This window comes from Chenopodium album, chromosome 6 (genome assembly GCF_948465745.1).
Source record: "Chenopodium album chromosome 6, dcCheAlbu1.1, whole genome shotgun sequence".
NCBI lineage: Eukaryota > Viridiplantae > Streptophyta > Magnoliopsida > Caryophyllales > Amaranthaceae > Chenopodium > Chenopodium album.
In genome coordinates, this window is record NC_137839.1 from 79,175,745 (window position 1) to 79,188,903 (window position 13,159).

General features: G+C 37.7%; 2 protein-coding genes across 2 annotated transcripts; one reads left to right on the forward strand and one right to left on the reverse strand.

Annotated features, from left to right (window-relative positions):
* Positions 1 to 5,698: 5,698 nt before the first annotated feature.
* Positions 5,699 to 8,136, forward strand: LOC145635468 (uncharacterized). The gene is made up of 3 exons (XM_081686750.1): positions 5,699 to 6,040; positions 6,176 to 6,308; positions 7,066 to 8,136. The coding sequence occupies exons 2-3, from the start codon at positions 6,258 to 6,260 to the stop codon at positions 8,023 to 8,025; spliced, it is 1,011 nt and encodes a 336-aa protein (XP_081542876.1). The 5' UTR covers positions 5,699 to 6,040; positions 6,176 to 6,257; the 3' UTR covers positions 8,026 to 8,136.
* A 3,884-nt stretch (positions 8,137 to 12,020) lies between these two features.
* LOC145637364 (uncharacterized) lies at positions 12,021 to 12,428 on the reverse strand. Its single transcript, XM_081688819.1, has one exon. The coding sequence runs from the start codon at positions 12,426 to 12,428 to the stop codon at positions 12,021 to 12,023; it is 408 nt and encodes a 135-aa protein (XP_081544945.1).
* Positions 12,429 to 13,159: the final 731 nt, after the last annotated feature.

Below are 13,159 nucleotides of genomic sequence, written 5' to 3' on the forward strand. Positions count from 1 at the left end.
GGTCGTACGCCTCCGGCAAATTTCATCGTCAATGGTCGTAGTTATAACATGACGTACTACCTAACAGATGATATTTATCCTCAATGGGCTACATTTATTCTTGGAATAACTCATCCACAAACAAATAAACAAAGAGTCTTTGCTCAACGCCAAGCTGCAGTCAGAAAAGATGTTGAGCGTGCTTTTGGTGTGTTACAAGCTCGTTTTGCAATAATAAGAAAACCATCACTAGCTTGGGATGAAGACATTCTGAGTAACATCATGAATGCTTGTATAATCTTACACAACATGATAGTAGAAGATGAGCGAGACACATACTTAGGATATCAAGATCCTTCAGAATTCAATGAAGATCTCCGACAGAACATCCCATCCAGCTCGAGCAGAATGAGTGGTGAAGATAACACGTTCACGTACAATGTAGAAAGACCATTCGATATGGGTGCATATCTTGCAAGAAGAGATGAAATTCGTGATAGGCGCACACACCAAATGTTGAAAGATGACTTAATCGAACACAATTGGAGTAGATATGGGGCGTTTCATTAGATATCTTAATGTTGTAATTTTCTATTTTAATGTTGTAATTTTCTATTTTAATGTTGTAATTTTCTATTTTAATGTTGTATTTTTTTATTTTTAATGTTGTATTTTTCTATTTTTAATGTTGTATTTTTCTATTTTTAATGTTGTATTTTTCTATTTTTATTGTTGTATTTTTCTATTTTTAATGTTGTACTTTGTTTTTCGTTTTGTAGTAGATCAGTAGCTTATACCATGTTTACCGATGAAATAAAATTTATTAACGAAAATTTAATGTTAAAATAAATAACGATCATGTTTTTAACATAAATTTAGTAGCAAAATAAAAAAAAAAAACAATTTCATAACGAAATACAATTTAATAACGAAAAAAATAAAAAATTAAAAATAAAAAATATTAACGACAAAAAAATGAAATTAATTTATATGCGTTTTAAAAATAAAATAATAGCATCAATTCATTAATCAACTAATATAACTGGGTTAATATTGAAAATTATGAAAATAAATGAAAGAGAGAAAAAATAAGGTGGGGTATAGTAGATAAAGAAGAGAGAGAGGGATGATGGTTTTTTTTTTGGCATTGTTGTGGTGTGGATGATTGAAAAAATCTTGAGTAGTGGAAATATGAGGTGGATGAGTGAGAAAGTGTTAAAGAGAGAGGGATGATGAGTTTTTTTTTTCATTGTTGTGGATGGTCTAACCAATTCAACCAACATTATTTGTTGTTACAAATATAACTTATTTAATTGATATTATTCTATTATCAGAGTGTCCTTCACTTTGTTCTGTGCGATATGAAAATAAAAAACAGATTTGAACCATTAATCGAAAAATTATTAATTATATTGTCTAATTACTCTAATATAAAAAATGACAAACTCCGATTAATTTTTAATTTATTTTGGTGATGAGGCAAAAAAAGGGACGGTTATTATTAGGAAAATGAGTATGTTTAAAAAGCTCAAAATTTATGTCTTAAAGGAATTTAAAATTTTAAGACAAAATTACATGCTCCCTTTGTTGAGTCCTTTCCCCCAATAATGCTGGGAAGAATTCTAATTCCCAAAATACCGCTCAACTTTTATTTATTCCCTCTATACCGTTGAAGTAGCGCTTTACACATATAAACCGCTAAATCATGTAGCGGTTTTACTAATTTACAAACTGCTACCTCAAGTAGCGGTTTTGTTGAATAAAAATATGACTTTGCAAGGGATTATAATGTAGGATAATGATATAAAAACTCTATGTTATATTCTTCTTATTATATGACTCACACTTTTTCTCTCATACAACTTATTCGTTTACAATGTCATGAATGCATATATATAATACAATATAATTCTAAAAATGAAAAATAACTTTACTAAGATTTTTGCATGAATAATTGATATTAAACTGCTTTTCAACAAACTTTTGTTATTATGTTTTTAACTTTACTATAAATAGCTTATAATTTAGTTATTGATGAATTGTTTTTAACACTCTCCCTCGTCAATAACTTTCTCTTAAAGATGTTATTGACTTTAAACCGAACTTCTTTCGTAATTCTTCAAATTTGATTTCGTTGAAGCCTTTGGTGAATATGTCAGCCACTTGATTTTCTGAATTGATATGTTCCATGTGTATCTCCTCACGTAACACTTTCTCTCGTACATAGTGATAATGTACTTCCACATGTTTAGTTCATGCATGAAACATAGGATTCTTTGCTAAGCATATAGCTGACTTGTTATCGCAATATAAATTCACCGAATAATCAACTGGTTGATGAAGATCTTTTAATAATTGGATCAACCAAGAACTTTCTTGCGTTGCCATTGCTGCAGCTCGATATTCAGCTTCTGTACTTGATAAGGATACAGTTGGTTGCCTTTTACTGCACCATGAGATAGGACTTGAGCCAATGTTAAATACATAGCCTGTAGTTGATCTTCTTGTATCATGGTCAGCGTCACAATATCCTGTCAATTTGATGGTGTCACATTTCTTGTAATAAATGTCATAATCAATAGTTCCTTTTATATATCTCAAAACTCTTTCAACAGCCTCTAAATGGGGCTTCTTTGGATTTTGCATGAACCGGCTTGCAACTCCAACTGCAAATGATATGTCTGGTCTTGTTAGAGTAAGATATATCAAACTTCCAACAAGTTGTCTGTACATGGTTCTATTTTCTAAATATGTTCCTTCTGCCGAGCATAAACGAGTGTTAGCATCTATTGGTGTAGCCATTGGTTTGCAATCTAACATACTGAATCTTTGCAACAAATCTTTTGAATATTTGTGTTGACATAAAAATAACCCTTCGTTGGTCTTGTGCACTTCTAGGCCAAGAAAATGTTTTAACTCTCCAAGCTCTTTCATTTGAAACCGAATAGAGAAATTAGCTCTAACTTGACGGATTTCTTCTTCATCGTCTCCTGTGATGATGAGATCATCTACGTCCAAAACAATTGATAGTTTTCCATTACGAGCTTTCACAAACAAGCTTGAATCAGATGGTGCCATTGAGTATCCACTTTCTACTAGAAATTCTGCTATTTTGTCATATTATGCCCTAGGTGTTTGTTTTAATCCATATAGAGCCTTCTTTAGTTTACACACATATAATGGTTGTGTGTTACTTGTGAATCCTTTTGGTTGTTCCATATAGATATCACGATCAAGTTCTCCATGAAGAAAGCATTCTTCACATCCATTTGCCATAACTTCCATGACTTGCTAGCTGCAAGTGCCATCAATACTCGAACTGTAGTTATCTTAGCCACGAGGCTGAAAGTCTCATCATAATCAAGTTCATATTGTTGTGAAAATCCTCTAGCTACTAGTCTAGCTTTATGTCTCTCTACGGATCCATCTGGTTTCCTTTTCAATTTGTAAACCCATTTGCATGAAATAAGTTGAACACTTTCAGGCTTAGGCACTAATTCCCATGTTTCATTTTTTTTTAGTGCCTTAATTTCTTCCTCCATTGCTTTCCTCCATTCAACACTCTTCATTGCTTCTTCATATGTAAGTGGTTCCACCATGGGCACAACATCTAGTATTGCGGCATTAGCAGATCTAGGATTGGGTTTTCTTGGTCTCGTTGATCTTCGAAGAGTTTGTAAGTTATTATTATCTTCAGGGTCATTAGGAGCTTCAAGATTTACTCCAGTCTTCCAAGGGCTCTTTGATTTATTTGGTGACTGAATATTAGTTGTTTCATCACCACTTGATGCAATTTCAACCGCTTGTTTTTCATCCGAACCTTTTCTTACATCTGATGCACTCGACTCAATATTCAATCGTGACTGTGCTTCAATTTTCTCTAATCTTTGTTGTAGTTGTTCTTCTATCTCTTTTGAATCTGGTAAAGATATCACTTGCGATGACCACCATGATGACGCTTCATTAAAGACTACAATTCTGGATACATAGCATTTATTTGTGCTAGAATCACAACATTTCCATTCTTTTCGTTGATTATCATATCCAACGAATATACACCTGATTGCTTTCTTTTCAAATTTTGTACGCATGTGATCTGGTACAAATACATAGCAAACACAACCAAACACTTTGAAATGACTTACATTTGGCTTTAAATTCCATAATTTCTGGAATGGTGAGATAAATCCAAGCCTAGCCTTTGGCAATCGATTTATCACATGAGCCGTGGTTGTCATACACTCTGCCCAAAAATTTGCAGGTATATTTTTGGCATGTAACATACTACGACATACCTCTGCCAGATGCCTAATCTTTCTTTCAGCAACTCCATTTTGTTGCGGAGTATAGGGACATGTCAGTTGTCGCCGTATGCGATACTGCTTCAAGTAATCCCTAAATTCATGAGAAGTATATTCTCCTCCATTATTTGTACGCAAGCACTGAATATTGTAGCCGAGTTCTTTTTCTACCTTCTCTTTGAAAGTCACAAATTTTGTAAAAGCTTCTGACTTATCTTTCATAAAATCAACCCACACGTACCTTGAATAATCATCAATAAAAGTGATCATGTACTTGTAACCACTTATTGAAGCTTGCTTAATGGGTCCAAAAACATCTGAATGAACTAACTCAAGTGGACGTCTCGCCTTATAATTAGAATCCTGAAAAGGTAATTTGTGTGCCTTTCCATATTGACAACCAGCACAAACAATGCCATCTCAAACATTAAGTTGGGGAAGACCCTTAAGTGAAGCTTCTTTCATCATCATCTTTAACATGTTATAGTTAACATGTCCTAACCTCGCATGCCATAATTCAGGCGTCTCATTCTTCCTTGTTTTATCGACATAGGCTTCTTGGGCCGACATAACATATATAGAATTCAGTCTTCGTCCTTCCATAATCGGTGCACTTGGTGGATTAAACTTTTTATATATCTTAACATCATCAGGATCAAAAACAACATAATTACCTGAAGATGTAATTTGTGAAACTGACAAAAGATTTTTCTTCATACCTTCGACATGAAAGACATTGTCCAGCTTAACTTTTTCAGAGTTAAATCGAGGCGCAATAGTAGTTTTGCTAATGTGAGTGATTGGCAATCTTGAGTTGTTAACAATAATCACATGATGTGCTCCAGGGACATTTTTTGTGTTTTGTAGCTATTCTATGTCTCCTGTCATATGATTGGAACACCCATAATCAACTATCCAATCTTTCTCATAACTTAAATCTTTGTGATTGGATACAATTTATGCCATCTCTTCATTTAGATTAGTTTCATTTATCGTACATAACGCATGGAAATCCCATTCAACTTCGCTCTTAGTTTCAGAAATGTTGCTATATTTCATTCGGCCACTTTGCTCCAACAATCACGTGCAAAATGACCTCTCTTACCACACTTGCTTGTAGCATTGCACAACTTCCTTCTGCTTTCTTTGTGCATTATACATTCCTTTTCCTCGATCATAATGTGCTCCCCCTTGTTGAGGACTTCTCCATGTTTGCTTTTTCTGCCAACGATCTTGCTGTTGTTTTGGCTTGTGGTCATTATTGAATTTTGAACCACCTTCTCGCCCATTTGAATATTTTTTAGTGAATCGCTAAACCCCGCCTGCAATTTATCAATATCGCCCACATTTTATAAGGGTATTCCAAAATACCCTTACTAAAATTGATTTAATAAAAAAAAAAAAATTGACCCGCCCAAATTACCCAGACCCCAACCCCAACCCAAACCCCAATTCAACATTTCAACCCTCTCTCCCTCAACTCTCTTCTTTCTTCTCTCTTCGAAAAAACCAATCCCCATAGCAGCGGCGGCGGCGCGGTGTAAGAGGTCCCGGTGGACGAATCGGTCTCCAGAAGCGGCGGCGGCAGCCAGGCTTCGACGACAAAGCTTTGGCGAATTATCATTGTTGGCGGCGAATTCCCATCGTCGGTTGCCAATTCCCAGCGTTGGAGGCGAGTTCCACAGCGTCGGCGACGATTTCAGGAACCCCGGCGGCGAGGGCTTTCCCCTGTGGCCGTACAGGAGGCGGCGGCGTCGAAGGTTAGTTATTTATTTCGACGTTTTGTTTCAATTAATCAAAAATTAAGTTTCGATTAATCTAAAATCATGTTTTGATTAATCTGAAATCTGAAATTAATCTGAAATTATGTTTCGATTTTGTGTTTGTTGTTGAAGTTGGAGTTGTTGTTGAAGGTTGTTAATCAGCTTTTCGTCGCGGAGTCGGTGGCGTTGAAGGTCTGTGGGTGTCGAGGCTCTAATGTCGAAGAATAAATGGACGTCGTGGCCCACTACGGCGGCATCGACAGAGGTAATTCTTCCGATTCCTCAATCTCGAACATACACATGGCTGTTATTGTTATTTTTAAATGGCAGTACCTATGATACACCATTTTTGTGAGATAATACAACCTAGCATCAAATGTTTTTTGAAAACATTTAGACAGTGGTGGTACCATTTTTTTTAGACAGTTGAACCACACCAGTAACGTTTTTTTTGGACATTTCACCTATTGATGTAATGTTTTTTTCAGACATTTTTCCTATGGTGAAAACGTTTTTTCTAAACATTTGATCATAGGTAGAAACGTTTTTTTTTTAACATTTGGCTTATGGTGGTACCGTTATTTTGACACGGTTGATCGTTGGATATAAAGTTTTTTTTTGGACATTTCTTTTTTGGTGGTACCGTTTTTTACAAACGGTTCTATTTTTTCCCTAATAATTATGTCTACAAATATTTTTTAGCATAAATATTGATATGTTGTATGTTTTTTGTCATATTTTAACTAAAAGCAATTACAAATTAAAACTTGTTTAATTAATTAATGAAATTAAAATTTAGTTTGGTGAATTTAGAGATATGATTTTAATTTTGTAAGATTATTAAAATTGTTAATATTTGTAAATATATAATAATTTATGAATTATATTTATTGTTAATATTTGTATTTGTTTTGTTAATATTATTAATATTTATGAATTATAAATCACATAAACATAGCTAACATTGAATTAAATTCATAAAATTATATTGTTAATATTTGTATTTGTTTTGGTATCAATAGCATCCATTAAGACGTATTGGTGTTGATTTTGAGGATGATAATGATGATGAGACTGTCGAGGGATCTGGTCCTCGACATGCACACACTAGGGGATTGACTGCATCAGTTAGGAGGGAGAGAGGGGCAGGTAGAGGTCGTTCTAGTCAGAGTGACGTAGGTAGTGCTTCTCAGGCTGGGGATGATGAGTTGGATGAGGCTGAGCGTATGATATTGATGGAACAGGATCGAGTGCTTGGTTTAGATCAGGGTGTAGGTGAGGATAGATTTGAGGACAGGGGAGATATTGGTGGGTCTACCGGAGGGTCTGTTGGAGTTCAGGTTGATGTTGGTACGCGTAGTATGCGTATGCGTCGAGGCAAGAGGGGTAGGTTCCAGAGGGCAAAGCATAGGGTTGATTCAGGGGCTGGTGAGGCAGAGGGTAGTGGTTTGGATGTTGTTTCTCATCGTTCGAGAAAGGGGAAAGGGAGGGATGAGTGCTGGGAGGTTAAGGAGGCGATGCCTGGTGGTCCAGTAGATGGGAGTGTTATTCCGAGTTTCGGTGCTCACATTGCCGCCCTTGTTTGGAAGGGCCCCGAGCACGAGCGGGATACGCTTAGGACTTATAATAGAAGCACAACATGTGCTCAGCTAAGGAAGTGGCGGGTAGAGTCCATGAGTGAGGAGGTGAAACAGATTGTTGACCAGAGTGGATTAGCTCACCTGCCGGATGCCATGATGTCAAACATTGATGCTCCCTTGATTTCTGCATTTGTTGAGAGGTGGCAGCCTGATAAGAACTCTTTCCATATTCCATTTGGAGAGATGACTATCTTGTTGCATGATGTTGTTGCTATACTTCGGATACCCATTGATGGCTTACTTGTATTGGAGACCGGAGAGGTTTTCAGAGATGACCAACCCGGCCTACGAGATCATTTCTGTGAGCTACTTCAGGTCACTAAGGATGAGCTTTTGGCATAACCGAAACCATTGTGGGACATTGGTGGAGTCATTGTGGCAGCAATACTCGATAAATGTTGGACGACGAAAAGGGCCTCTGACATTGAGGTGATTGGATATTTGGTAGCTGTTCTTGGGAATACTTTGTTTGCTGATAGGAGTGGTAATCGTCTTCTGCCGGCTAACAACCTCGAGGTGAGGAATGACTTGAGAGGAGTGAGCAAGTACTCTTGGGGTTCGGCGACTCTTGCCTACCTTTATCGCCAGCTGGGTTTAGCTTCCCGGAGCGGCTGCACTGGCATTGCAGGTTGCCTCACTTTGCTGCAGGCGTGGATATATGAGTACTTTCCTTGCTTTCGGCCCAGAAGTGGTTGTCTTGCCATTTCTCCTGATGCTCCTCGTGCTGCTATATGGGATTCGGGGAAGTCGGGTAAGGAATTTCAGAGGGTCTTGTCGTACCGGCTCCGGATTGATCAGTTGACTGCTCGGGAGGTATTGATATGGCCTGCTTATGTTTTCATGTTTTTTTTGGTTTTTTTAATTTTTTTTTTAATTTCCATGTGTCACATTTACTAATATTTATTCACTTTGTATATTTACAGGTCAACTGGTTGCCATACTCTCCTCAGCCAGAGAAATTCGGCTGCAAGACTATACTTCCAGGTTTGTGCATATTCATTCACCTTTTATTTTTGTTTTTATTATCATAATTAATGAAATGCAAACTTATGTTGTGTACATATGGTGATTGTTGGTTTTTGGACATTTGGAGAAAATTTGGAATTTGGTGAAAATTTGGATTTTGGAGAAATTTGTTGATATGTGTTGTTAGAAATTCAGTTGATCATTCAACCCAGGTTTTGGAAATCTTGCCGATTTCCCATTTTATGGGACATGCTGCCGAAATTTTTACGGATTTTGTATCGATTTTGCAGGATATGTTGTGTATCGGGACATTATCGAGCCATACCTTCCCGATCGGGTGATCCGCCAGTTTGGCTACGTGCAGGACGTTCCAGATGAGATCCTCCGGCCAATGAAGGTGCGTAGGCCTTCGTCTGCCAAGTCTTACAAGTTGGTGTTCTCCAGGCCAACTATGTTGTCCCAGATGAGCAGTAGATCGTCATTGAAGATGTTGAATTTTAGCAATGTTCCACGCATTGATTCACAGAACGGTCAGCCATTCGCTCCAGAATATTGCACAGAGGACTACATGGACTGGTTCACGACCTATTCCCACCCTCGAGTCACTCCAGACGGTGCGCAGCGGTCTGCTGATGGTCCCGTCTCTAGGACAAACACGGACTACGTATGTGATTTGGTGTATTTTCGTTTATTTGCAAAAAAATAATTCTCACTATGCCATATTGCAATCCCAAAGTGAATTATTTCACTAACTTTATTATCTTTAATTATTTCAGTGGGTGAACTACACGACGGAGTGCATGCAAGGACTCATGGAGGAACATCCAAACAAAACCAGTGAGAAATACAAGAAGTGCGAGCAATTTTTCGAGGATTGGCACAGAAGTGAGGGTGTTAGAGGTGTTGTGTAGTGTTTGAGCTTATTTTGTGATAAGTAGACTTTATTTCAGTATTTTCGACTTTATTTTAGTTTTTTGCACTTGAATGTACTATTTGGACTTAAATAACAAACTTTGTTTGAGCTTACTTTGTGATAAGTACACTTCATTTCACTTTATTGTAATTTTTCGACTTAATTATATTATTTGGAATTAAAATCATTTATAATAGTTAATTACAAACCAAAATCAAAGTAATTACATAATTTATTAAAAAAAAAAGTAACTACATAATTAGTGCTTCACATACTAAGAATTCAAAAATCAACATCATTGATTGTTTGAACCCACTAGCACTTGTCAATCATTCAACCTATCTTGAAACTGACGCTCCCACCCAACCACACTATTATCACGCCACCAAAACCACATATATGCAATAGGTGGCATGGGGGAACCCTCTGTCAGCCTAAGATATATGTAATGTAAATACTGATCACTATGCCCTATTGCAATCTCACCGATCGGACCATCGACCTCTAACTCATTGTAAGAAGGTAATACAGTTACAGTGGCTTCAAGAGAACCATTAGGGAGGACCTTATATAGCATCACACAAACATTGAAAATGTTGGCAATCGAAAACATGTCTTGTATGGTATGCGTCCAATGCCTATCATCACAAGCATCCCCATACCAGTTAATGCGCGCAAGAGCTGCATCGACACCATCAAAGTAGATATGCTCATAGTGGGCCCGTTAGGCGACCAACTCATTGGCCACCATACGCCTAATAAACCTCCACTCCCCCTAATTGCCGAAACGCCAATGGGCAACACACCTGAACCCGCAGTTTCCATCTCCTATCACATCGAGGACCTCCTCCAAGTTATTAAAGATCTGCGAGGGAATATCGTGCTTGTACCTCCATGTGTCGAAATCTATACCTGCACCAATCCATGCACGGGTAAGTTTCACAAAAACGCAGATAGTATTATGAAAAATAATCACACATGGTGTTCAAAACTTACCACAACGTGAATGAATAGGCTGCGACACATGTCTCCTACGGCTACACTCTCGGGCAACATGCTCATGCAAACTCGGTTCCCCTCCGAACTCCTTGGGGGTGACTAGGACGACCTCGGCGCACCTCATTAACAACTGGCTCATGTATATCGGAACTATCTGGATGTAATTCCGATTCAAGTACGCGAGCAGCACTCCGAATCGTGGATGGGTCTCTACGAAGAACCTCCTCAACAAGCTCTCTCAAGCGAGCCTCATCCTGAGTGGACTGGTCAACTATATGTGCCCCTTCACCTATCACTAGTGACCTCCAAAATGGGTGAACCATGTCCAGATACAAACCCTGTGCCGTTTGTGATGGAAGTGCGTATAGTACACGCACAAGGTAAGCCGTGAGTACTGTGCAAGACACAACCACATCGTTCATATTCCTCGTTTCCAAGGCCTCTCATCCTTATCCGCTCATCTTCCAAAAGTTTTTGTGCGTAGTGGGAGACATTACCAACAATGTTATGAAAGGGCATCTTCATAAACATGCCTCCAAACCTACGACGAGTGCTCTCCAAAAGCTCTTTAATCTTGGTCACTTGAACTTCCGTGGCTCGTTGAACCGTATTGAAAATTGTATCTAAGGAACTAGTCGAAGTCCCCAACCAACTTTTCGAAACAGAGTGCTGGCTCTCTACACGACAAGTAGTAGTCTGTCCACAATGCATCACCAAGTTTGTCCATGCGGGAACAAACTTCTCCCTGTGGTCTCTCAGCCAGGTGGAGGGCACATATTGTAACACGGTCGGCCTTCTTACCCATGTATCTTCCATGATGCGCACATTTCTCATGTATTCATCCTCTGTCTCAGATTCCATGATCCTCTTCCACACCCCATTCTTGAACGCAACTCCTGCTTTCATGTCTCTTCCACATTTTCTTGCAACTTGTGCCTCCACATCCCTACAATTATCGAAAAAAGAAAAAAAAAATAATAAGAGAAAAACAAAACAAATAATAAGGAATAAAAAACCAATAATAAGGGATAAAAAACAATTAAATAAAAAAAACAATAAAGTAATGACTTTTTACATTTCAATATGTGGTATCACTTACTTGTTGATATGCCATGTGCAGAGTAAGTGAGATGTCGCCGGGAAAATCTCCTGAACGGGTTGTAGCAAACCAGCCTCGCGGTCTGAAAAGATGGTGGTGGGGTTTAGATGGGGCCCGAGGATGTCATCCTTCAACTTCTGCAACACCCACCGATAATCCTCCTTGGTCTCTCCCCTCATAATGGCATACGCTATGAGAAAGTTCTGATTACAAGGGGTGACACCAACAATCTCTATAAACGGCATGCCGTATCGGTTGGTCTTGTATGTAGAGTCAATACCAATGCAGTACGGCCATGTATGCACCATGTTAATCATGTCAGGGTGGGCCATAAAGCAACTAGTGAGGCGTTTCGTGGAGTCAACCCTGACCCCTCCGAAGATAACCGGCTTCCTCAGCTAAGTGCATAAGTTGGTCTACCACATCTCTTCCTTCAGCTTTCTCTTTCTTTATCTTTTGCCGCTCATTGTATATATGCCTTTGAGCCACTTTATCGTCCGGAAACTTATCTTTCAAGGCCACCAAGATTTGGGATGGCTTCACTTGTGCTTTGGTCATCTCCCGAACAACTTTCTTAGCGCCTGGGCTAAGGTGGCTAAGAGATCGGTGACCCTCACAGTAAACAATCAAGGGGTGGTTGTGCATCCCATTAATCCCACCCTTCACAACAATAGTGAACCGGCCTCCAGAACTTATCTCCCGAGCTTTGACAAAGAAAGGACAATCACAACCTTTGCTCTTCGTATCGTGACGCTGAGCCGCACTCATGTCCCTCTCAGCACTAACATTCTTGTGCCATCGGGTTCATCTAATATACACCGATAAACGACCATTCTTCTGTTTCTTATGAGACTGAAGCTGCACCACAAAGCCAAGAGCCACGGCGATTGGACGAGTGTAACGGAAAGCCTCATCGTAACTCTGAAAAACACGATCAATCACAAAATGATGACTGTAATCAACACCATTACCGCCATAATTAGGAATCTGTAAAGAAAACAAACAAACAAATAAAAACGATCAAACACTTTATAATATTAATTAATTAAAAAAAAACAATATTATTTTTTAATATTATTTCTATATTTAATTTTTTTTAAATATTATTGAATTTTATTCTTTTAAGTATTATTAAATGTCATTTTACAATATTATTAAATAAAATAATATATAAATATATTTCTTTAATATTATTTTTTACAGATTTTTTACAATTTTCAAAATTAAAATTGTATTTCCTTCATTTAATAATTAAATCTAAAAAGCAATTCTCTCTATCAAATATGTTTAAATTCATTCAAAAATAATTAATTCTAATAGACAAATATTGTTGAACTTCAACTTTTTATCCCCCGGCCAAAATGTTTTAAAAAAAAGATTACCCAACAGGACAACCGTTTTTTACAAACATTTCACCAGCGAAAGTAACGTTTTTATTAAACTTTAGGCCACATGGTGGAATGTTTATAAAAAATGTTTCGTATGTAACAATAAATCTT